This window comes from Pelmatolapia mariae, linkage group LG15 (genome assembly GCF_036321145.2).
Source record: "Pelmatolapia mariae isolate MD_Pm_ZW linkage group LG15, Pm_UMD_F_2, whole genome shotgun sequence".
Taxonomy (NCBI): Eukaryota; Metazoa; Chordata; class Actinopteri; order Cichliformes; family Cichlidae; genus Pelmatolapia; species Pelmatolapia mariae.
Genome location: NC_086240.1, coordinates 25,612,931 through 25,636,775, shown reverse-complemented (window position 1 = coordinate 25,636,775; position 23,845 = coordinate 25,612,931). Strand labels below are relative to the sequence as shown.

The 23,845-nt window shown below is 39.9% G+C and overlaps 1 protein-coding gene across 1 annotated transcript in view; it reads left to right on the top strand.

The window, feature by feature from the left end:
• Positions 1–23,845, top strand: part of cfap61 (cilia and flagella associated protein 61) — a 47,241-nt gene that overhangs the window by 20,215 nt on the left and 3,181 nt on the right. Inside the window, exons 15-22 of the mRNA XM_063494683.1 lie at positions 5,022–5,149; positions 11,230–11,322; positions 12,574–12,742; positions 13,827–13,998; positions 19,560–19,852; positions 20,810–21,137; positions 22,987–23,069; positions 23,622–23,827. Coding sequence (XP_063350753.1) covers positions 5,022–5,149; positions 11,230–11,322; positions 12,574–12,742; positions 13,827–13,998; positions 19,560–19,852; positions 20,810–21,137; positions 22,987–23,069; positions 23,622–23,827 — 1,472 coding nt within the window. The remainder of the gene's footprint in view (positions 1–5,021; positions 5,150–11,229; positions 11,323–12,573; positions 12,743–13,826; positions 13,999–19,559; positions 19,853–20,809; positions 21,138–22,986; positions 23,070–23,621; positions 23,828–23,845) is intronic.

Below are 23,845 nucleotides of genomic sequence, written 5' to 3'. Positions count from 1 at the left end.
CTGTTTCTCTTTATTCTTTATTATTCTGGTTGCTTCCGTACGTTTTTCGGCACTTAACTACTCCCTCAGTTTTCAGCCGATTTTCTCAGTTCAAACTCTAAACTGTTCTGCTCTTACTGCTAATTCCAGCTATGACTTTTGGTGTTTATTACTATTATACTTTTTAAAATATTACACTTTTTTCCTTTAATTTGTCCCATTGAAATGAATGGAAAACTTCCACAATTCTGCTAAAACTTTCTTGGTTTTCAAACTTAACTGCTTCCTCATACTTTCACCTAGAAACTCCATTCAAACTTTAAAATGTTCTCAGATTATTGGGCTATTCCTGTGTGATTCAGCTTTTTCAGATCTTCTACCGTTTTAATCTTATCTCTCTTTAAGTTTTCAGTTGCAAAATTGTGATTTTTCAGAAAATACATGCGTTGCTATGGTTGCTATGCAATTAACTCAGAGTGTGTGCTGGTCTGTTCTGAATTTTCTCTTCATGTCTGAACAACTTCTTGCTACTCGCTCAATTTCCACTCAACCCCCACAAATTATACATCAAAACGTAGGTATTTTTGCTGGCTTTCAGACAATGTTACTATCTTTATTGTGAGATTTACCGTTTTTTCGCAATTTGCCTCGAAGTGACACAAGGTCTGACAAGTTCCCATTCAAAGTCTATGTGGAGGTTTTGAAATTCAGAGCTGAAATTCTGTAACGGGAGGCATTTTCAAATCGCCATATCTCTTTAACAAAGCAAAGTTAGGACATGAGGCTTGTGCCAATATATCTTCAGACACTGCTGACACTCACAGTGGAAGCAGTTTTTACAATTATCTTACCGTTGAGCAATGAATTACGTTTGTTCCAGGGGTGGAAATCTGTCCTTCTCTCCGTCTTTAAACTCTGGAAATGAAGCCGTTTCTTCTCTCGTCATATCTCCGCGACAGAGGTACAAAGAGCAATGGAAATCGCAGTCAAAGTACACCAAAGTCCGCTGATTCACCCAGTACAAGAATTATGCTGCTAGCCCTCCTAGTTTTTGAGTTACACGACGTTTTGTAACACCAAAAACCGGCGTTTTTCGCCTTTCACCGCGATCTATTTCTGACTGCTGAAGTCTCTGTCTTTCAGGCCGCCGCCCCCTTTCCAGGTGGCGCAATCAGTAATGACACGGCTCTGCAGCACAAAGGTCGTGGGTTCAATCCCAGCTTGGCCAACGTGGTTTTTTTTCACTACAAAAATCACAGACCTGTAATTTATATTGATCATTTATTACAATTCTGCAAAGTTTTGTGAGTTTAGCAGTTTTTCTAATATGGGCCGAAATACATACAAGTACACAGCCTAATGAAGCAGACAGAGGCAGTAGCTCTGATTGGTGAATTTGAGCAGAACCAGGTTGTTCTGCCTCTTTTTTGCAGACATTATGCTCATTCACCTCTTTTCAGCACAACGTTCTGCTTCTTTGCCTCTTTTCTGCAGAAATTCTGCTGATTCATCTCCTTTCTGCAAAATTTTCAGCCTTTTCACCTTTTTCAATGCTTTCATCTTTTTCAAATCATAGAGTTCAAATCAAAATATAGTATTTTTACCAAAGCATTGTATTTGTACGAAGTACAGTATTTCTGCCAAATCATAGAATTACTGCAATTTCATAGTATTTTGAGGAATCCCTTTTGTTATAGTATTACTTCTAAGTCATAGTATTTCTGCTTTGTCATAGTATTTGTACTGAAACATAGTATTTCTGCCAAATCATAGTATTACTGCTATTTCATAGTATTTGAGTGAAATTACAGTGTTTCTGCAAAAACATTGTATTTCTGCTACTGTATTTCCGCTGTATTACGTAGTGGCAAAGTAGGAGGCTGACTGTTACTAAGTGCATCAGTGTACATAGGTCATCTCTTGTGTTGGAGTGCCCTCTTGTGGCGCCTTTTGGGTAGTGCCTTACTAAATGTGAAAATGTGAACACTGCAAAGAAGTGGTATCAGACTGGTTTGTAGTGGAGGAATTTGTTGCCAGTTTCTTTCATCTTTAATCCCTATTCATGTTGTAATGTAGTAGTACCACAATATGGCAGAAACACTATGTTTTGGCACAAATACTTTGATTTGGTATACTTTAGCTTCTTCACCCCTTTTCAGCACAAATTCCAGCTTTTTTGGCTGTTTTCAGAAAAAAAAACTCTTTTCAGCAGAAATTCTGCTGATTCATCTCTTTTCAGCGCAAGTTTCTGCTTCTTTGCCTCTTTTATGCAGAAATTCTGCTGATTCACCTCTTTTCTGCAAAATTTTCAGCCTTTTCACCTCTTATCAGCACAATTCTCAGCCGCTTCTGCTCATTCCACCATAATTGTCAGTCTTTCCATCTCTTTCCGTGTGAGAGTGAGTTTGGCACAGTGAGATGAGTCTCTGCCTTGAGCCCAGGAGGGCCAGGTTCAAATCCTCCTCAGGGAGGCATGTTTTTTTACACCACCATAAACTTTTTGCAACTTTTCATCTTTTTCAGCTTTTCAGCAGACAGCTTCAGCGTTAAGGCATCCACACAGCATTTTTGTAGGAAATGCAAATTTTTCTAGTTTCATATTCATTTACATATTCAAACAGGATGTCCCAGTTTATATTTATAAATGTAATATAATTTAGACAACAGTAATGCAGTCTGTTCATTATTTTTTCTTAATCATCTTTCAGGTAATAAAACTTGCTTAAATTAGCTTTAGACAACTTCTCAGGAGTAGTATGTGGAAAATTGTTGGACCCATGTTGGTTTTTTTGAGTGACCGTATTTGGACCAGAGGGTGGAGTTCATCTAATTCTGACAACTTGTTATCAGTCTGCATTCATAAACTACATGGATGTAACACACAAACACACACCTGTCTGATAATTAGTGCAAAATAGCAAACCTATAAAATACTGGAGTTTCACTCAGCAAAAGAAGCACAGGCTCAGTTTGCAATAATATAATATAATCAGTCATAATAGCCATACCTCCATACCCATAACTCCAGTATCCAGTTATGACAAAATTCCCACTGGGAAGTTTTTATGCATAAAAGTACCCAAAACACTCTTTTTGCACCAGTTTTTAAACATGCTTTTTTAATACTGGTAAGGCATTTTAACCCAGACATCTGGGGATCGACTCACTTTGGAGCTTGCCTCATGTGGTCGTTAGTGGAACTGCAGATTATTGCATGAAATTCATTTTGTTTTTCAGCATCAGTGGTTGCTGCATGATTTAACCTAGTATTACCTGCAGCAATCACACAATATACATAACATATTGACTCTAAGGCTACTTTATCTCCAGTCAAGCAAAAAATAAAAAATAATGAGCCTGTGCATTCAAAATTAAAATAAAGACAAATTGACTTTTACTGCTTACATAAGTTCCTGAGATGAAACCCTGTTTCCGTCATGTTGTACAAAGACCAAATGAAAAAAATGAAAAATACAGTTACACCCATCTATTTTGGAGCACATTTTTCAGGTTTTAACTCTCTGTACAAAAATATTCAAATAACATGAAAGTACACGCTCTCAGCTTTAATTTGAGGACCAAAATGTGGCATTAATTGTTTAGTAATCACAGACATTTTTATAAATAGTCTGTACTCAGAGGCTCGTGCAGCTGGAATAATTGCAGAATGTGGTTTTGCATTGTATTGCTAAAATTAAAATTACCCAGAGGGCTGCATACACATGGTTTAGCTTCTGCGGGATAGTTTTCATTCACAATCAATGTACTAATTAACTTAATTAGTTGTTCCATTAAGTGTTTTTAAGCATTACACACCTCTCAACCTTTTTTGAAATATGTTGCTTCAAAACAAAAGCTTGGTATATACTAAATTACGAAACACAATTCAAAATCAGACCTGCAAAGTTTAATTTTTGTGACTTTTTGATGCTTCAAAATTTTCAGTGTGTGGCTTATTTATCATATAAAATAACCAAGGCTTCTTTCGTTTTCCTCCCACAGTCAAACCTGTGCCAAAACACCTCTGTGTATGTGACAGATGTCGGGCTCACATGCCCTCGTGGAAATTTATTTGAATATCACACAAAGGTTAATTCCACCCATGCCCCCCCCCCCCCCCCCCCCCCCCCCCACACACACACACACTTTTTTTCTTTTACTTTTTTTTTTTGCTCAGTGTTGTTTTCATCCAATAAGGTGCATTGTGGGGCCAATCTGTCTAATTATAGAAAATGAAGGCGACATTAGCTGCCTCAGATCACAGTGAGAGGAGGCGAGAGAGACGATTGGCCTTGGAGAATTGGGAAATTGGAACGGCGTGTTCGACCAATTCCGGTGGGACGCTTTTGTGATTGTTGGAGAAAAGGGTTCCTTAACTCTCAGGTCACACATTTGATCCGTTCCCATCCCTGCGGGCTTTCCGTTTTGGCTAAAATTAAATGTGCTTTGCACGAAATGTTATTCATGCTACTTGTAATTATACGCTTATGCAGGGAGGCAGGACTCTGCATATTTTGGCAGATTGCGTGTCAGCTCATTGAAATTCTTCTTCCCTTGAAAAAAGATGTATAAAAAGTTCATATGCTGTTGGAAATTTGCAGCATTTAATGTAATTTCCTTTTTCCTTTTACGCAAGAAAATCCCTTTAAGTCAGCTGAACTTGTTTGTGAAATGTTTGCTTTGAGCCGTTTCTGCTCAAACGCTTGTGAACTTTTTTGAAAACTGGTGAAAAGCATGATTGATGGCGTGTCCATTAAGTTTCACACAGCACAGACGTTTAGGGCCTAAGATTCAGCACGAGTCGCGCTTGAATGTCACAGAGTATAAAGAGAAAAGCTGAAAGCTTGCAGGCTGATGAGGCGCCCTGATGAAATCTGCTGAGCTGTGAATGGGAGAAATTGGACAGGTCATTATGTAATGATAAGTACATTTGCTGCATTTATTTAATTTCTTGAAAATGGTGTCAGTCGTTCTGGGAGTGATGTGTCGCCTTCAGATGGGGGTAAACGTGACAGACCGTCTCCTCTCTTTGTTTCTCTTAGGCGCCGTTTGCTCTCAGCCTCGTCAGCAGAAAGTTGACCATGGAGCCAAAGGTCACCATTAATACCCGGATTGTGCTGGTGGGATCTTCGGACACAGGTTTAGCTTTCCTCGAGGTGCTTTGTTCCTGGTGAGTCTGCCTCTGAACTAACTCCAGGATTGATTGCGGCTGTACTTTCTAAATTTGTGGCAGGAGTGACAGCATTTTTCCTGTTTCGCTCTGATCCGATTAGCTGTTTGGTGTCCCGGGGCAAAAATTTGCTCAAGCCTTTATTAAGCCTCTCACAGAAACCTCTCACCATCTGTGCATTGTGTATGTACCTTATCATCTCCAAGTCCCCATCAAGCACAGAGCACACAGCTCTGCTGCACACGGCACACAGCTTCATTAGCTGCTCAGAATCTCACCTATACACTCAAAGTGCTCCCAAGAGTTTCTGTCTGTCGGGTAGTTTGTGGTGAACAGGCGGATGTAAATGTGCCACGTACAAGTGTAACCAAAGCCCGATGTATACAATATTGTTCCTTTGTGCCATAGAGTGCCACTGTTGCCACCAACATGTGACATATTCCTTCATGAATCATTATAGTCATATTCAATCTGACCATACACACCAGCCGGTTGCCCCAAATACTCACAGGATCAAATATGGATTAATCCACCTCTAAAAGTAGTTCCTGATAAATTTATCATGTTTACTCATGTTTAATAAAAATTGATTGAACTTTTAAAGTTGCTCTTATGGCATTGATTAAACTGCTAAAATTAATTTGTGTTTAAGATTACATATTCAAAATAGGTCGCAGTGGATGTGTCCATATATGTCTAATAATGAAAGTCTGTGTAAATGGCACTCAGAATCATCAAGTGGCGCAACCTGTAGTACAAACACTTAAACATGCACCTCATGTTTCTGAATCAGTAACTGTCTGCAGACAATGATGTCTGCTATAAGCACAAACAGGTCACACTGCATGTGGCAAAGAAGAAGAACACGGTGATGATGCAGGTGCTGTAATAGAGATCTGGCAGATGTTATAATGAAACGTGTTTAGGCGATCTTGGTTAAAATACGGGCTGATGCGCCCGAGTAGCCCAGAGCCTCTCACTCGAGCTTCTTTTTCATTTCTTTATCACCTTTCATGCCAGGAATCCAAACCTCTGGAAATGTCACTTGACTCCAGCTCAGGCGTCTTCTGTTTGCCTCTATCCTCGCTCTCTGAGATTAACTGCTCCAGCAAATAATAAGAAGCAGAGGGCTGCTGATTCAGAGCCAGCTGATAGCTGCCAGGCAACCAGGGTTGTTGTTTTGAGAGAGCGAGATCTCTCAGCGCTCATAGAGCCGGTGAGGCTGGCACTGCGGCGGTGCCGGGGCAGGCACACGCAGCTGTGTGAGGCCTGGCATTCAGCTGGGCCAGAGCTGGCCCCTTTAATTAGCCACTCCACTGTTTCCCCCATCAGGATCTGCTGCAGCGATCTGTGTTTGCTGTCACTAATGAGTTGACTAATGAGGCAGTTAGTGTCTACTGGACTAATGGTGAGGCGGCAACACATTTAGAGGGTGAAAGATGGGTCAGTTTCGGCCCGTGAGGGGCCCCCCTTATCAGCCCTGCCCAAATGTCCACCCGCCTCCACACCAACACAGATTTCCTTGTGCTCATTGAGTCCCCCCCCCCACTCCATTACTGGCTGGGACGGGGTCAGGCAGATAAAGAGCTCTGCGGCGGCTCAGCCCTCTGCTCACCGCGGTCAGACTGCAGGGTCACCACAGCTGTCTGTCACCGGCAGATAACAGAGCAAATCCAGAGCTGCTGATTTTGTCGCATCCAGACGCCAGTAATGGGCCATAATGCCTCAGCGCTGCAACAAAAAATCCATCTTCTGGCATGGATTGACAAGAAAGTTTGACAGTGGTCGCTGTCAGATTGTTGCTGTGTTATTGTGTTGTTGTTATTATTCGCATGTTCATGTCAGAAAGCAACGCTTAAACCAGTGCTGACACAAAGCACGGAGGCATTTTTATCTGATCCAGCTATAAATATTGTTTGCTGGGAAATGTGTTTATTATGCTAATATCTACAGGTCAGTAATGTAGAACTTTTAAAGGAAAGAAAAGTTACTTTAGGTGATTCATCAAATCATTTATATTTTTACCTTTTTGTTTGTTTGTTTTTTTCTTCAGTAGATGGAAGTTCTCTCAGCTTGCTAGTTATCACATTCCAAATTACAGTTATAGCAGTAACTTTATACCCAAGCCTCAATAACACAAGCATTTTTTTATATGCCTAAATGCTTCTTAGCCTAACATTCACATTTTAATCAACATGTCAGGACTAACTCCTAGTTCAGTATCTTTGGCATGCAAACAGGAGCAGCCAGGGATCAAACCACCAACCTTCTGATTTGTAGATGACCTCTTCTACTTTATCATACTATTACCTGCTCGTTAGTGTAAGTAATGTGGTGTCCACAAAGAAAAGGATCAGTAATAATGTGAGGACCAGAAACCGCAGAAAGTCAGTGATGGGCAAAATAATCACTGCCAATGTGAAGTGGGCAGATCCCGAGAGACTGAAAAATGTAAATGAAAGTAATGGACACTATTAATCGACATATGACAAGGTGGTAAATACATTAGAGTTTTAGTGAGCTGGAGGTTGAATGCCTGCTAGCAGCTAACTCCCAGTGACAGAGCGACTTGCCGGTCTTGTGTGGATGCTGATTCATAAAAACTGGAATTTTGCTTATTTCGCTCATTTTTTCACTCCCATAGGTTGGCATTTGAGTACCACCCACTAACATGGAGCAGCAAGGTTTATGACTAATACTGCAGTCAGCCTACAGGTGTGATCTGAGACCAGCTTTACAAAATGTGCAGTATAATGAGTCATTTAATAAAAGCATTATATAAAAACCAGCAACTTTTGGCTCACGTCGAAGTGCTAAGCAGATTTTCATTCAGCTGACCAGGTGGTGTCTTTGGAATCAGCTTCTGTTTATTATCTCCGTGGAGCTGTGGTGCAGGATATTTAATAGTACCTGTAATATTTTACAGGTAAAATAAGCACCCAGAAATGTCTGTTTTTGGTTATTTGGCTGTAGTTCTAGTCCTGTAACAATCCTGTATACCAGATATAACCTTAAAGTACCTCTTCAATATGAGGAACCAAGCACATCCATCGTGTGTTTACCACATGCCTCACTGCATGTATCTACTGCTATAACTGCTCACTAATATGAAACAACAGCCTTCCCATGTACAATCGGTTTAGCAGCATTTTGGTGTCTGGTGTTGTCAATGTGCGCCGGTGGGCGTTAATTTAGCAGGAAGCAAAGATAAGAACAGAGCAGGAGGTGATCAGAGTGTCAGGGTGATAAGGCTGGACGCTGCGAGGTACACACACACACTTTGCTATTCACTCTGCGTAGGAGCTGGAACTGCTGTTATCAGCTGTGTAATGTCCTGTCGGCCACAACAAAGGAGGCCATTTGCATCACAAGAGATGGTTTATACTGTCAACAGTAAACTCACAAGAGCTCGGACGGCTCCGGTTTTTCATGCTCAGGAACCACAAACGCATCAGCAGGCTGGAGAATGTGCACCTGAGAAGGTTTACGCTTTGTAAACATGCCTACATTGGTAAACAGAGGAATTTTAAAAGGTTTATGATTTATGTAAAAGCACCATAATATGTCATCTCAACAGTGTACTGAATTTTGAATTAAAGCTAAACTCCTGAGCTGCTTTTTTTAGCCCTGTGTAATTTACGTTTGTCAATCTTTACAAAGGGAAACTTGTCAGCGAACTGAGGATTAAAAAACCCCCCAAAAACAAAACCAAACCAGACAGTGTGACAATGGTATAAATAGCTGTTTTCAGTTCAGTACATTCAGATCTGTTATAGTTTCTATTTTGTAGAACTTGTTTTCTCGTTTGGATCATGGTGTCAGGAGTCGGCTTTAAATCAAGCTCAAGTGTATTAAAAACGCAGTGTCCGCAGTAAATGAGCTGCTAAAGGTGCAGGATGGGGTATCATGACAACGTTTCAATGCACCGCCGTTTCAGTTCATAAAACCATTCTGCTATGTTTGTGTTCTCAGGTTAAAGGTGGATAACAGTCTGCTGTTTGCGCAACAGTTCAGACGCAGGCAACATTTTTCAGTCTAATATTGGCGTTGCAGTTTCTGTGTCTGCATACCTATTTAAGTAACCGGTTAAAAACCACGACCCATTACACAACATCCCAGTTTCAGTGTTACTTAAGTTTAGTTATAGTTTCGTTATTGTCAAATTGGTGTTAAGCAGTTTTGTTACACTTAGATAGCACAGAGGATACTTAAATTTGACAAAAGTATACTAGAGGTGTGCTACGAGGTGTCTTTAGCTGTTTGTGTATCCACAAGTGACTGTCAGGAACATCTGTCAGTCAGTGGTGACACACCCACACAGACTTGAGAAGAAGACTGATTAGCCTGAGTAAGTGAAATATGGAAAGGTTGTTATTCCTCAGGTGTTCAAGACATTTAAACATTATGATAAAGGTAGCTTTGACCGCTGTAAACTAACTTTGTTATTTTCTTTGCCAAAGAGCTGTAATGTTCTTGATTATTCATACATATGCAAACTTTCTGGATAAATAATGTTGAAAGAGTAGAGAAAAAATAAAAAAGCTTCTCTCTTGTCAAAAGTAAACATGTTAATAGACATATGCTCATAGCTCAGTATGCAATACTTAGTACTTGCTGCTATTGTTATCCAACCACTGCACTTCCATTTTGCTGCTACTCAGCATCTAAAATGTCAACTGTGTCATTGTATCCTTGAATTTCCCAACTGTGGGACCAATAAAGGCTTTGTTGTCTTAGCTTATCTATGATTCTTTTCCTGGCCTTATATTCCCGTAACACAAAATCATCACTATATCAACTGAGTTATGACTTTTATTCCATATTTTCTTCTTTTTGTGTCTAGTTTTAGTCTGCTTTTCTAAATGTTTTTATACATCTGTGGACGAAGTACTTAATAGTTGGAAATTACAGTCTTCAACAGTTGTTTACACACATTTTCTGAATATTTGGCTGATTTTTTTTAAAAGTCTAAACATAAAAACCCAAAATGCAAAACTAAATACATCTCCAGCAAACACTTCATTCAAAAAAAATTTTGTTTTTCCATTTCTTTTTTTTGTGTGTGCATCAAAACGGCCCAGACACACACCGGCATATAAATAGCTCTCCCTGCCAGCCAACAACACAATGATCTGCTCAACACAATACACTGCTGCACACTGATCAGCAAGTTCATGCCTTATTCATTTTCACTCTATGTTGTGGCAAAAGGTAGATAGATATAGAAACATATATCTGCACAGATATATGTATATATATATATATGTATTTATGTATGTACATATATATGTGTGTGTGTGTGTGTGTGTGTGTGTGTGTGTGTGTGTGTGTGTGTGTGAGAGAGAGAGAGAGAGAGAGAGAGAGATGTTTTTGCTTGCATTTCACATAAAATATAACAGGAGAAAATTGAGAAAAGCATTCAGTATTTTCTATAAAATACTTAAATGTGACAAAACAGTGCAAAATGTAAGACCGTAATAATTGGGCAGCATGGTACCTGCTGTTCAGTCTGGCCAAACCACCTTCTCTACATCACAAGCAGCATTCACTGTGGCCGACGAGCCAGGAAAGAATATTCCACTGTTTGCATGCGTGGGGAGAAGGGTCACACACCTTCCATAGCCATGCACAAAGAAGCCCCTTCAGAATAATAAATCGTGGCTGGCTCAATTGTGAACCAGAGCAGCCTGGAGGAAAGTCACGTTTTCCCAGTGTCTCCACTGTCCTCTATTTTCCTTTAAAACAGCAGAAATCACGGTTTTGCTTTTATACCTTTTTAATGTTCTAATATCTAAGTGAGGCATTAAAAAGCTAGTGATTAAATACCATCAGATGGGGGTAAATAAAGTCCCAATGATTGAAATAAACAGTATAAAAAAACACAAACAGTATAAAAATGTACAAAGTGTTATCTAGAATTTCCAGTTTCACACACTTAAAGTAGTAACATGAGTTTTATGTTTCAGTGATTGCATTTCCAAAAGCTGTGAAGTCCTTCCCAGCGTCCTCCTCTCACTGTGTGTTCACAGCGTTATGTGGAACAGCACTCATGCTTTTCGCTGCTGTTTGTTCTCTCACAGCCCTCACCTGAGGTTCAACAGCCTGACCCTCATTTCAACACACGGTTTCCCCGGCGACTACAACCACGAGGACGCTGGATTTCTGTCCACAAGGTGAGTGAACAGAACAACATGCACATGAAAATGGAAAACCTTTTCGTGCCATCTCGCATTCCCAAACATGTTGAATATATATCGACATACCATCGGACAGCTGGAAAAACACCAGAGTGTGTGATTATTTTAAGTGTAATTAAACTCAGTTAAAAACAGTGTTTTAGAAGGAAAAATGTAAACGCAACATGACATTATTATTATTTCAGAATATTATGAAAGAAACTTTAAAAGCAATGCTATTTGCCACTATGTGAGGCAACCTCTTTCACATTAATGAATCAGACACATTTGCAGATTCTTGTACACGTTTCCAAGTTTCAAGTTTTATTGTCATGTACAGATAAACACTGTGGCCACATTTATCCATAATGAAATTCTTTGGCTCGTGCTCCTCAGCTTTACATGAGCATATAGAGAGTGTGCAGTTATATTGAGAAGAAAATAACAGAAAATAGCAGTGGTAGTAATAAAATAATAATAATAATAACAACAATAAAAAGGAGAGGAAAAAAGTATTAAATATTAGAGAATTTAGTTGGTGTTTACGTTTAAGATAAGTTGGTATTTACAAGTTTGTGCAAGAGTATCTGCAGGTTGTACAAAGTTGTGCAGTGAGCATTTAAGTAGCATTTGTTGAAGTGACAGTGTGCAGAGTCCTGTAATTGTAGTGAGTGTGTAGTGGTGTGTATGGAATGTCAGCAGTTCAAAAGTCTGATGGCTTGTGGGTAAAAACTGTCCCTGTGTCTGGTAGTGCGGGTCTGGATGCTCCTGAACCGCCTGCCGGACGGCAGGAGTGTGAAAGGTCTGTGGCTGGGGTGGCTGGGATCAGAGAGGATCCGCTGTGTCTTCCTCATGCAGCACTGTCTGTAGAGATCCGGCATGGCTGGCAGTTCAGTCCTGGTGATGCGCTGTGCTGATCTCACCACCCGCTGCAGTGCTTTGCGGTCCAGAGCATTACAGCTGCCATACCAAGTGGTGATGCAGCCAGTCAGAATACTTTCAATGGTGATTTTCAACCGTGATTTCCACAAACATTAAGAACATTTGTACACATTTCTTTTTAAATTGAGCCGAATTCTGTGCCAGAGACCGGGCAACAAACGATGACAGACACTGACATTGTCAGTGCATATTAGAAATACAGATTTCTAACTGAAAGTGCATCATCATCATTGTGGAGGCTTGTATTAGAAAATTACATTAATATAATTCTATTAGTTTAAGTTTCTTCTTCTCATCTTCATGCAGTCATGCCTACAGCAGCAGAGACTTGGCCCAGATCCCAGTGCGTTCCTTCATCAGTGTGGTGACGGGGAAGTTGGTGGGCATCAGAAGGAAGTCCAAATACGTCCTCTTGTCCAGTGGGGAGAAGGTGCCCTACGACCACCTCATCCTCTGTACTGGCCTGCAGTATCGGGTGAGATGATTGGTACTTTTAATGTGAGTTGTAAAAAGTCTTTCCTCTGACAGCAGAGCTGTTGCTGCAGTGTGAACAGGGTGAAAAATATTTCCTACTTATGTGTGCTGTTTGGTTAGAGAAAATAGCAGAAAACATCTCATTACAATGCAGTCACATCCACCTGCACCACCCCCACTACACACACACTAATAACCATGAATCAGAATGATCAACTTTTTTTATAAATTCAACAAAAATTGAAGCATGAGCTTTAGAGAAGTGTTTTTAATCATAAAACAGTTGTATTTCACTGCATTAGATAGCAGAGGTGTCTCTAATGAAGTGCTCAATGAGTGTTTTCAGTAGTTTTTTGTTTGCTTAAGCATCAACAGGATTCACAGACTACACTCGAGCCATACCTGAGTTACAAAAAACAACAACATAATATGACGTCCTTGTGTCACCGATGTTCCTTTGGCATTATAATTTAGTTCTAACTTTAAGAGGAGAAAAAAGCTATTTATAGCTCTTTAAAGCTGACACAGAGGACACAGCTGCAGCACTTAGATAAAATAACAACAAAATGTTTCTGACCTGAGGCTAAGAAATGGGCAGGAAAAAGACAGGAATTAAAACCATAGACAACACACAAGAAAAACTGTCAAAGTAAAACAGGAAACATACAAAAGACAGAATAAACAAAAAAAGAAGGCACATACATGAGAGAGGGGAGAGAACAGACTGGGGAGATTAATACAACAATGGAATGAAAAACAGGGACCAGAACTCAATAATTTCATTTAAAGCTCACAAAAAATAAAAAACATTGTCAGCATGAGAATAAAATCAAAACAGTGATCCAAATCAATAAATATAAAAGAACCAAAGCTCACCAACATCCCCACACCCTCGGACCACGACAGCGGGTCTGTCACACTGTCTTGTTATATGATTGTTGTCCATGCTTGTACATAATGGTGACGCACAGCATTCCTTTCATGATGTCTCCTTTTAACTGTTTGCTATTGCATGACTGAAATGTAAGAAGTTAAAGAAATGAATTTAATTTGTTTTGTGTGTGTGTGTGTTTGTGTGTGTGTAGGTACCGTGTCCCACTGGTGTAGATGTGAGCCAGCCTGTCACAAACAGCCAGCTGCACTCCACTCACAGCAGATACACTGGGCCCGTGCCCTCCAACCTCTTCACCCTCAACGACCTCCACGACTGCATGGCTGCTCGCCGCTGGCTCTGTGCCAACTTTTTGGAGCTGGAGGGTAAATGGAAAGCCTCGCCTACACACACACACACACACAGAGAGAGAGAGAGAGAGAGAGAGAGAGAGAACACCTAAAATTAATCTGTAGTAGTATGTCATTACTCAGCCAGTCACTGCTGAAGTGCCCCGGTATAATTAGCAGCTAATTAGCTGCAGAGAAATCTTTCATCTCCGTGAATCAGGTCGGCCTCTTCCATCCATTTTCCATTATCATATCACTTTCTGAGAGCCGGGCTTTTCAGAGCAGGGAAAATGCACAGTGTCATTAAGCAAAATTAATCTGCTCTCTGAAGGAATTGTGCAGTGATCTAGAGTGAGGCTTTTATACATACTAATTAGCTGATTCCAGTCATAAAGGAAAACCATTAATACATGCAAATTGCAGAGACAGACCTTTGCAGATACCATGTTTATTTCCATATTTTAATAATAACAACAGAAGGAAAACAAAGAGTGTATGTAAATCTCAGCCTTCGAGTGCAGGGAAGTTTCTCTGATTTGCCACAAATCCAACAAAAATAGAAAAAACAAAAACATTACAGTTGATCTTTAAACATTTTATTGCCCTGCTCCAGCAATGTTCATGCAAATTATTTAAATAAATATATTTTAAACTGTATACGGACAAACAAGTGGTGTAAAAACACTTAATGACGACTCCCGAGGCAGGAGGTGTTAGGATGGAAGTTAAAGGTGAATAACCGACTTGGTATCATTTTTAATATAACATGCTCGGTTCATTTCCACCAACACAGAGATTATTACCACTTCACAAAGATGTCAGCAGGGACAGTTGTTTATATAACTAATGTGTCCTGCATGAACATGACAATTAATATTTACGAAATGAGCATGTGCAGCTGTAAGCTATTAAATATAATGTTTCCTCTGTTTCCAAATAACAAAACAACATATGGTGATATTTATGAATTCATGAAGCCATATGAACATGTGCACTGACAGAAATCCTAAAGCTGACATGCTAACTGAACGTATTAGTGTGTTCACAAAATTAGGAAAAACACATCCAATGAGAGGGAAAGACTGCATTTAACGGGATCTATTTTTTGTGCATACTAATCAATGTTTGATGACTGAGGGTCTGTTTACAGTGTGTTTTGTGTTGTTTTGTTTTTTTCTCAGAAGCAGGGAAAGTTTTAATTTTTTTAAATGTTTATGGTCACCGAGAGTTGAAAATTTTTGACCTTCCGAGAAAACCCAGCTGTCCAATCACAGTGTAGGAGGGGCAAGACAAAAACTACACCGTCCAACCATTGAATGCTGAGCAACAATGGAGGAGACGTTATTACTGCCTGTAGCAAAATTAAATCCCCAAACTACCAGAGTAATTATATGGAAGATCATGATTAAAGTGGCATTTTGTTTCCCTGTGGGTGTAACAGTTAAGCAGCAGTCAGGTGGAGTGGAGTTCATGCAATACTTTACTTTTGTGGATATCATGTATCATAGCAACCAAAGGAGCTCAGCTGATAAAACACTCCCAACCACTCCTAGCTGCATTTTGTTTGTGTATTTGTGTGAGATGGTCAGAGTATGTGGTAGTTTTCCAAAACAAACTACTGTGTTTGTGTAAGCTCTTTACCGTTAATACCAATGATATTAGCAGCATGTGATCTTATATATATAAGATCACATGCTGGCTTATATGAATCTAACTCATCTTACCGCTGCTCTCATTCAGTACCATGGACAGAGGCCATGAACAGCAGCCTGTGAAAGCCTTCAAGAAAGGCATTTCTGAACTTGCCTCAGATTATACTAAAAGCAGATTAAATGTAGCAACTTCAATTCAGTTTTAATTTTATCGCAATATAATAATATGAATATATATAAATATATAAATATAATCACAAAAACAGTCACCTCGAGGCACTTTATATTGTTAGATAAAGATTCAACAGTAATACAGAGATAACCCCAGCAATTTGATTCTGTATTTAACAGGGAGCCAATGAAGAGAAACCAATATAGAGAAGAGAAATATGCTTTCTAGTCCCTGTCAGTACTCTTACTGCAGCATTTTTGATTAACTGAAGGCTTTTCAGGGAGTTTTTAGGACATCCTGATAATAATGAATTACAGTAGTCCGAGCTAGAAGTAATTAATGTATGAACTAGTCTTTCAGCGTGACTCTGAGACAGGAAATTTCTAATTTTAGAGGTATTATACAAATGAAAGAAAGCAGTCCTACATATGTGTTTAATATGTGCATTGAAGGACATATCCTGGTCAAAAATGACTCCAAGATTCCTCACAGTGTTACTGGAGGCCAAGGTAATGCCATCTAGATTAAGTGTCTGGTAAGACACCATGTTTCTAAGATTTTATAGGGCCAAGTACAATAACCTCAGTTTTATCTGAATTTAAAATAAGAAAATTATAGGTCATCCACGTCTTTGTCTTTAAGACATTCCTACAGTTTAACTAATTGGTGTGTGTTTTCTGGCTTCATGTATAGATAAAGTTGGGTGTCATCTGCATAGCAGTGAAAATGTATGCTATGTCTTCTGATGATATTGCCTAAGGGAAGCATGTATAATGTCAACAGAATTGGTCCTAGCACTGAACCCTGTGGAACTCCATAATTAATCTTAGTGTGTGAAGAGGACTCTCCATTTACATGAACAAATTGGAATCAATAAGATAGATATGATACAAACCACTGCAGCGCAGTACCTGTAATACCTACAGTATGCTATAATCGTTCTAATAGGATATTATGGTCAATAGTATCGAACGCTGCGAAGGTCTAGCAGGACAAGCAAAGAGATGAGTCCACTGTCAGAGGCCATAAGAAGATTGTAACGTTGACTAAAGCTGTTTCTGTACTGTGATGAGCTCTGATCTTCTGCAGAGGAATCGCTTATTTAAAGAGTTTCAGTCAGGTTTCAGGTAGCGCTTTACAACTACTCTTTCAAGAGTAGACTGGCCTATAATTAGCTAAGACCGCTGGGTCAATGTGACCTTACTTTGGTTTAATAACAGAGAGACAGATGATGGAAAAAAAAGCTACCTCAGATAACACACAGTAGCATTAGCTGTTTTTCTTCACAGTCCAGGTGCAGTTGAATAGCCTTTGGAAGGTTCCTGACTGAGTAAAGTGACCCAGAGGTGTGGCAGCCACAATAAGAGCTGTTTGAATTCTGTTATTACTAAGGAAAGGTGCTTCTGTGCTTCCTTTATTACCTCCTGCAGCTGAACCATCTTTCATGACAGGAAAGGAGATAATAACATCCCATAATTCATACTGACACATCATTCCACCATTCACTGAAACCATCAACAAAACTGACAAGTCACACAGATCATGTAAATGTTAATTAACATTGTGTTTTTTATTTCACGCCATAACCTGCTGATAAGCTTTGATTTTTTAGCAACAGGCTGGTAAAGCCAGAGCTGAACTCAAAACATCACGCTTCTGTAATAAAATCTGATTTTGTCGAGATGTAAGTCAAGATTATGAGCAATATTTATTGATCAGAGTGCTTTTATGGTTTGCTGTAGTTCAGGGTTTTTTGTATTTCCAGCCTTTTTTTCACATTAGGTTCAGGGCTGTTACTTGTTACTTTTGCTCCCTTTTTTAAAAAGTTTTAACCTCTGTAATTAAATTATATTTTCACCGGTGACCTGCATGAAACAGGAACAAAAACTGTAAGAGTATTCAACTGAACATGATTTGGAAGGCATCGGTTAACTCGATGCCTTCTAAGGTTGTATTTCCATATCACACAATTCACTGGTCAGGTCCACTCTCTGAGAGGTCTTAGCTTAGTTTGAGTCCATCCACACAGTCACAGGCTCACTGGACAGCAGGCAGTTGTTTTGATCTATTATTTATTTGTTACATTTGCAAAAACATATTTGCAAATTGAAGATAATCATATAAATGCCCCCCCCCCCCCCAAAAAAATCTTGTTCTCTCTTTTCAAAACAATTGTATTGTCATTTTAATTAAAGGATTTTTCACTGTTAGCTTAGTTTTAGTATAACTAGGAATACTCTGTTTACGTGAGTTGCCATGAATTCACGCACATATAAAATTTCAGTTTGTGCTCTCTTTGTCTGTCGGACCTTTGGAATGAAGGTCCTGCGGTCGAGGTGCTGTCCATTACAAACAGCAAAGCACGAGGAGCTGAAGTACAAGGAAAACTCATTCAGATGCTCTCATTTGTCCTTGTGTATCTGTGGTTCAGAGTTCAGCAAGCCGAGGGCCTCTTGTAGAACAATGTGTAGCTTTTCCCTTCGTTTTCAAGGCCGTTTGTAAAACCTGAGCAGACTGAGCTATTGTCTGTAGACTGGAAAACATTGGTTTGAAAAAGAGAGATTATTTGTATTGTATCTTTGGACAATAACATCTGTTGTGCTCACAATCAGAAAAACATACAAGAGCTCCTAAATGAAGAAAAATGCATGTAAATTCATTTTTTGTTTTCAGAAAGCTGTTACTGCAGTTTTTTTGTTTGGATCTGAGTCCTCTCATGCATCACGTTTCATGTCTCTCATTAATGAAGGGACAGCGGCTGATTTTTCACCAATTTCAGAGTGGAAGGTAACAACTGTGCTCCACTATAAGCTCTCAATAAATGTTGCAGTAATATAAAACTATGTAGGTAAAGTTTTGCTGAGTGTGAATACAGCAGCTAGTGTGTGTTTTATGGATAGTTTCTTGCCTTTTAACAGTGAGGTCTGTCATGTCGTGAAGAGCAGCTTTTATCGTTTGAACCATCACTGAGACAGTTTAAGGACATAGAAAAAGTTTTCCGTGTTTTTATAACCTCTCAGTTGTTTATCCCTGTTTGTTTTTAAAGCCTGCCGTAGATCTGCTCCACAATATGTTAACATCATATTCTCCCTCCAAATCCAACCTCTTGCATGGAAATAGAAGCTGATCGGGCTTCTTCTGTTATTGTTATTGCCGTCTAAGTGAAGTCCACTTCATGCCCAACCTCGTTCAGGGTATTTGTCAAGTCCACTGTCAACATTTCAACAATGATTTTTGTTTTATTCTTTTATTTTTCTCTAATACTGTGTTTGTTTATTTTGTTATTTTTATATTAAAAGTTTATTATATTTCTCTTTTATGTGATTTTCATGATTTGGTCATCATCATGTTTTGTGTTTCTCTTGCAGTCGTTTGCACTGCCTTCTCTGTTGGTCCTTTTTGCACTTTGGGTTGACTCACACAGTTTTCAGTAAAAATACTGAAAAATATTTTGGTGCTTTTACTGCATCATGTGAGTATTTGTGAAGTTGGTTATTTCCTCCTGTGTGCTACATGTAATAAAAACATCCCGACCTGACTGTCCTGAAGCCGTCCAAAGTTCACGTAGGAAAACGGCGAAGTACTCATATTTATGCAGGTGTATCATGCGGCTTAGTAATTTTAACCAGTAACTTTAACCATTAACCACCTCACATAAACAATGAATGTTTATGTATGTTTTTTAAGAGGAATTCTCTTTTCTGCCAAACCTGACATAGGAGTTTGTGAGTGAACTCTCACTATGAAACCTTTCCTTCTTTGCGTCTTCTCAGATAATGCCATCGTCTACGGAAACAACATCGACATCTACACCACCGTAGAGACTCTGCTGAGCCTCGGCATTCGTGGATCTCGTATCCATCTTGTCCTCTTGCCTCCTGAGCCAGGCGTCTCCAGCTTCTTGGACTCATCTGTAGAAAAAGCCGTGGCGATGGCCATGGAGAACGCCATGGTCCAGATCCACCGTAACTGTGTGCTGGCCCAGTTTAACAATGGCAAACAACCCGACCCTCTCACATCGGCATCGTTCACCACTGATGCAGAGCCTCTCCATCTGCAGTGTGGAGTAAGTCAGAATTTCTGATGCTTTCAAAATCCACCGGATGCTTTCAGTGCTCATCCAGACGGGTTATTAATTCTTACAAAAAGAAATGATATCCAAACAATGGTGGGTTACTGGCCAAGGTGCCTGGTAGAGCTGGAAAAGCTTGCGCGGCTGAATTCTGCAGATTGTGGCTCTTGGTTGGATGTTAATTTCCCTCCTGGAAGCAAACTGTGTTTGTCAAGCACAAAATGATGTTGGTGTGTTTCCCATTTCCATGACTTCCATTGTCTCAGAAAGAAGATGATTCTGCTTCTGGGTTTGTGTTGAATTTTCTTGTTAAAATTCTGCTGTGTGCAAGGTCCTGTTGTCATTAGTCTGTGTGTATTTCACATGCTGTGGAAGACAGACACACAAGTATTTAGGAAAACAATGAATGCAAAACCCCAAAGTACCTATAAGTTTAATAAATGACAATTTTATTCCACCTCCAGAGTTTTGTTTTTTCAAAGAACATATTATGGGTTTGTTTTATCATGGGTTTGTCATCGCAGCTTCATCACTCAGGCCTCTTGACTCTGAGCAGCTTGTGGACTTCAGGATGAATAATCATCTGTGTCAGTATTTAGTTTCCTGAAAGCCTCACCACTCGAGAGCCATCTTATATTTATCATCTTAATTTGGGAAGTTTAATTTCAAGCACAGACTGAATATGTTAAAAAATGGATGTGTATGTTTTGTGTTTGCAAAGTGAAGCTGTGGCTTTTAACCTGCGTTCTTTGTAGTGGCCAGCAGGGGTCGACTCCTCTGTTCTTACAAAGACTTGCCCCCAGTTTGTTCCCTGTCTGTAGCTCATATTTATCAGATATATATACATAAAAAGAAGAAAGGTAAAAACATCAGGTAGATGTTGGATCGTGTAAAGTGTGAATCCAATAAAGATTCCACCTCGAGACACAATGGCTCTTTTTGTTCTTTCAGGTGTTCATCAACCTCTCCAATAAAGGAGTCGACTACGACGCCTTCAACAGCTTCAACAAGTCCTTCCTGGTATTTGATGGCAGGCTTGTCATAAACTCCAGCTTCAGAACCACCGATTCGTCCATTTGGGCTGCCGGGCCTCTCACCAAATTCTCCCGCCGTTACTACATAGATGAGTGGACACATGCCAACTTTAACTCCAAGGAATTGGGCCAGGACCTGGCAGCCATGATGCTGCCCCTGTTTGATCCAACCGTGGAGCCTGCCGAGGCGCCTCCACCTGAAACAGATCGTCCAGTACTGCTGTACAAGCAGGCCAAGATTCAAGGTCTGATTAGAACCGAGGTTTAGTTTTGATTGATGGATAATTTTATTGTAATATGTTCAGTATTTCTGAAGACTAGCTTCAGAAAGCTTTAGCTTTAGCTTAAGGGAATTGCCTTAAAGGCAGAATAATTTTGGAGGATTATTTTCAGCCATGAAACATGCAAAGGTGAGTAAAAGTAAAAATATGGGGCTGAAAATAATCAGAATGGGTCAAATTAGTCTTGAATTGAGAAGAGTTAACAACAGCAAAAGATTTATTTCCATCTGCAGTAATAATAATAATGTATGCTTTTTTGACCCCGTGGCGAAATTACTCTCTCTGAATTTGACCCATTCACCCAGTGAAGCAGTGGGGAGCCATTAAGCAGGCGCACCGGGGAGCAGTGTGTAGGGACGGTACCTTGCTCAGGGGTACCTCAGGGTAACTGTTCTGTGGATTCGAACCCCCGATCTTCCGATCATGGGGCGACCACTCCACATACTGAGCTATCCCTGCCCCCTCAAAAGTTTAGTATCTTGCCCAAGGATATTTGGCATGTAGACTAGTGGGAAGCCAGGAATCGAACCACCAACCTTCCAATCAGTAGCTGACCTGCTCTACCTGCCTGAGCTACAGCCAGTAACTCATATTTTTTGGTGGACTTCTGATCAGGGACCTTCCACACAGTGGAGGAAGGAAGCCCAAGGGAGTTTTCAAACTTGGCAGCAATCTTGAAACATCTCTGGGCTCTTACACAATTAGTGCCATCCATCCTCTTCCACTTATTCAATATATATATATATATATATATATATATATGTATATATGTATATATATATATATATACTTTTCAAAGACTTTTATCAGTAACACGTCCCTTGACGATGTGACGTTAAAATTCTCACTTTTGTGGTTTCGTTTATTGGTTCCCAACAGGAGCCAGCTCTGCCGGTCTGACCCTGTTTATTTATTATGGAAATGAATCTTCTTGGGAAACTACAACTGAACTGGTTTCTCAGTGGGTCCAGAAGAGCTGACCCATCTTAAAATTCCTTCACATTCATGGGCAGATCTCAGCTTTGCATATACTTTCAGGGTTTGTCGCTTCAGCTCGACGTTCTCCTCGCTGTCCTTCCTCCTGTCCACGCCTGTTGTCGCCTGCTTTTATCTGAGAGAATTCGTACCGCCAGAATGTTTTTCATTATGTGTTTGTGAAACATTTTCCAATCTTTCACCCACCCACCCAGCGCCGATGTTATTGTGGTGGACACTCGAATTATAGCTGGCGTAACAATGCCGCATTGTGCCGGGGCGCATTCACCGAACGACCAAGGCCACTCGGCGGGTTACATAAACACGACAGCCTCTCTGCTTCGCCCTCCTCAGAGAGATGAAACACACGTGAACTTTTCAAAGGGATCTCAGCGTTCAGGGAGAGCACAGACGCCATATCAGCGCCTGTTATCTGAGTTCATTGTCTCAGTTGTGTTTTCCTCAGTGGGTGGATGCTAACAGTGAAATGCCTGTTATGATGTTTTTGCTACTGTCCAATTTTCGAAGCCACAGAATTTTTCAGCACTGAAACTAATCTTACTGGGATATCTCCCGCTGATAAGACCACAGGCTTTTCACTGCAGTGTTTTCTAAGTGTTGGTTTGTTAGATTATAAATAATATTTATCCTGCAAACAATTTTCTGATTAAATGCTCGTATTATAAAATGTGCATCAGAAGTTCTCTGAGGTAAAGCTGAGGTATTGTGAGTACTTTATACTGTTATTACAGCTTGGTAATACTCATGGAATAATGACGTAATAAATAAATATCTGGACATATCTTAACGCATGTCATGTGTTTTGCTCTCTCCTCAGGTGGTAAGCTTCCTGGAGGATATCACTACCTGCATGTGACCAAACCATCTCCAACAGACCTGACAGGCCCTCATGTTAAACAGGTAAGCGCTCACTGCCCAGGATCTCTGGGTGTTTCATGTCAAACATGTAACCTGGGAATGATTATATTTATTAAGAAATTTAATTCCTGATTAACACAACATGTTCTGAACCTTTTTTCAACTTAAAACTGAAAAGCAAAATGAAACAAGAAAGCAACAGGTTTCTTCCTGTTAAATGGGAGTTTTTCCTTCCCAGTGTCACCAAATACTTTCTCATAGGGAGTCGTCTGATTGTTGGGGATTTCTCTGGATTATTGTAGTCTTTATCATCCATTCACCATGGGGTGACTATTTTTGTAATTTGGCACTATATAAATAAAATTGAATTGAATTCTGGTATTGAATACAACACACTTTTTTCTTTTTTTATTGGTTAAAAATTAATGTGGCTGTTAATCAGCTTTTGTTTTTCAGATTATTAATCAGCTTCCAGTGTTTTTAGTTGATATTATTTTTAATTGACTATTCAAGTATTTTGATTTGCTTTTGAAGATTTGCATTATAACTTGGAACCAGAGATCAGTGCTTGTGTTCCTCCATCCAAAGTTACAGGACAGAGCGATTGTGACGGGACAGCCGGAGAGAGGCGACTACTTCTGCTTGCATCTTGACTGCTATGAGCTTGTGGAGACGCTCACCTGCTTGTCCCTGAAGCCTCTCCCCGTCTCCAATTACCTGAGTCTCTACATGAAACATCAGCAGCTGCTGGGCCAGCTGCTGAGCTGCTACCAGCAGGGCCTGATCCCTGATCTGTACAGGTGGGACAAACACTGACA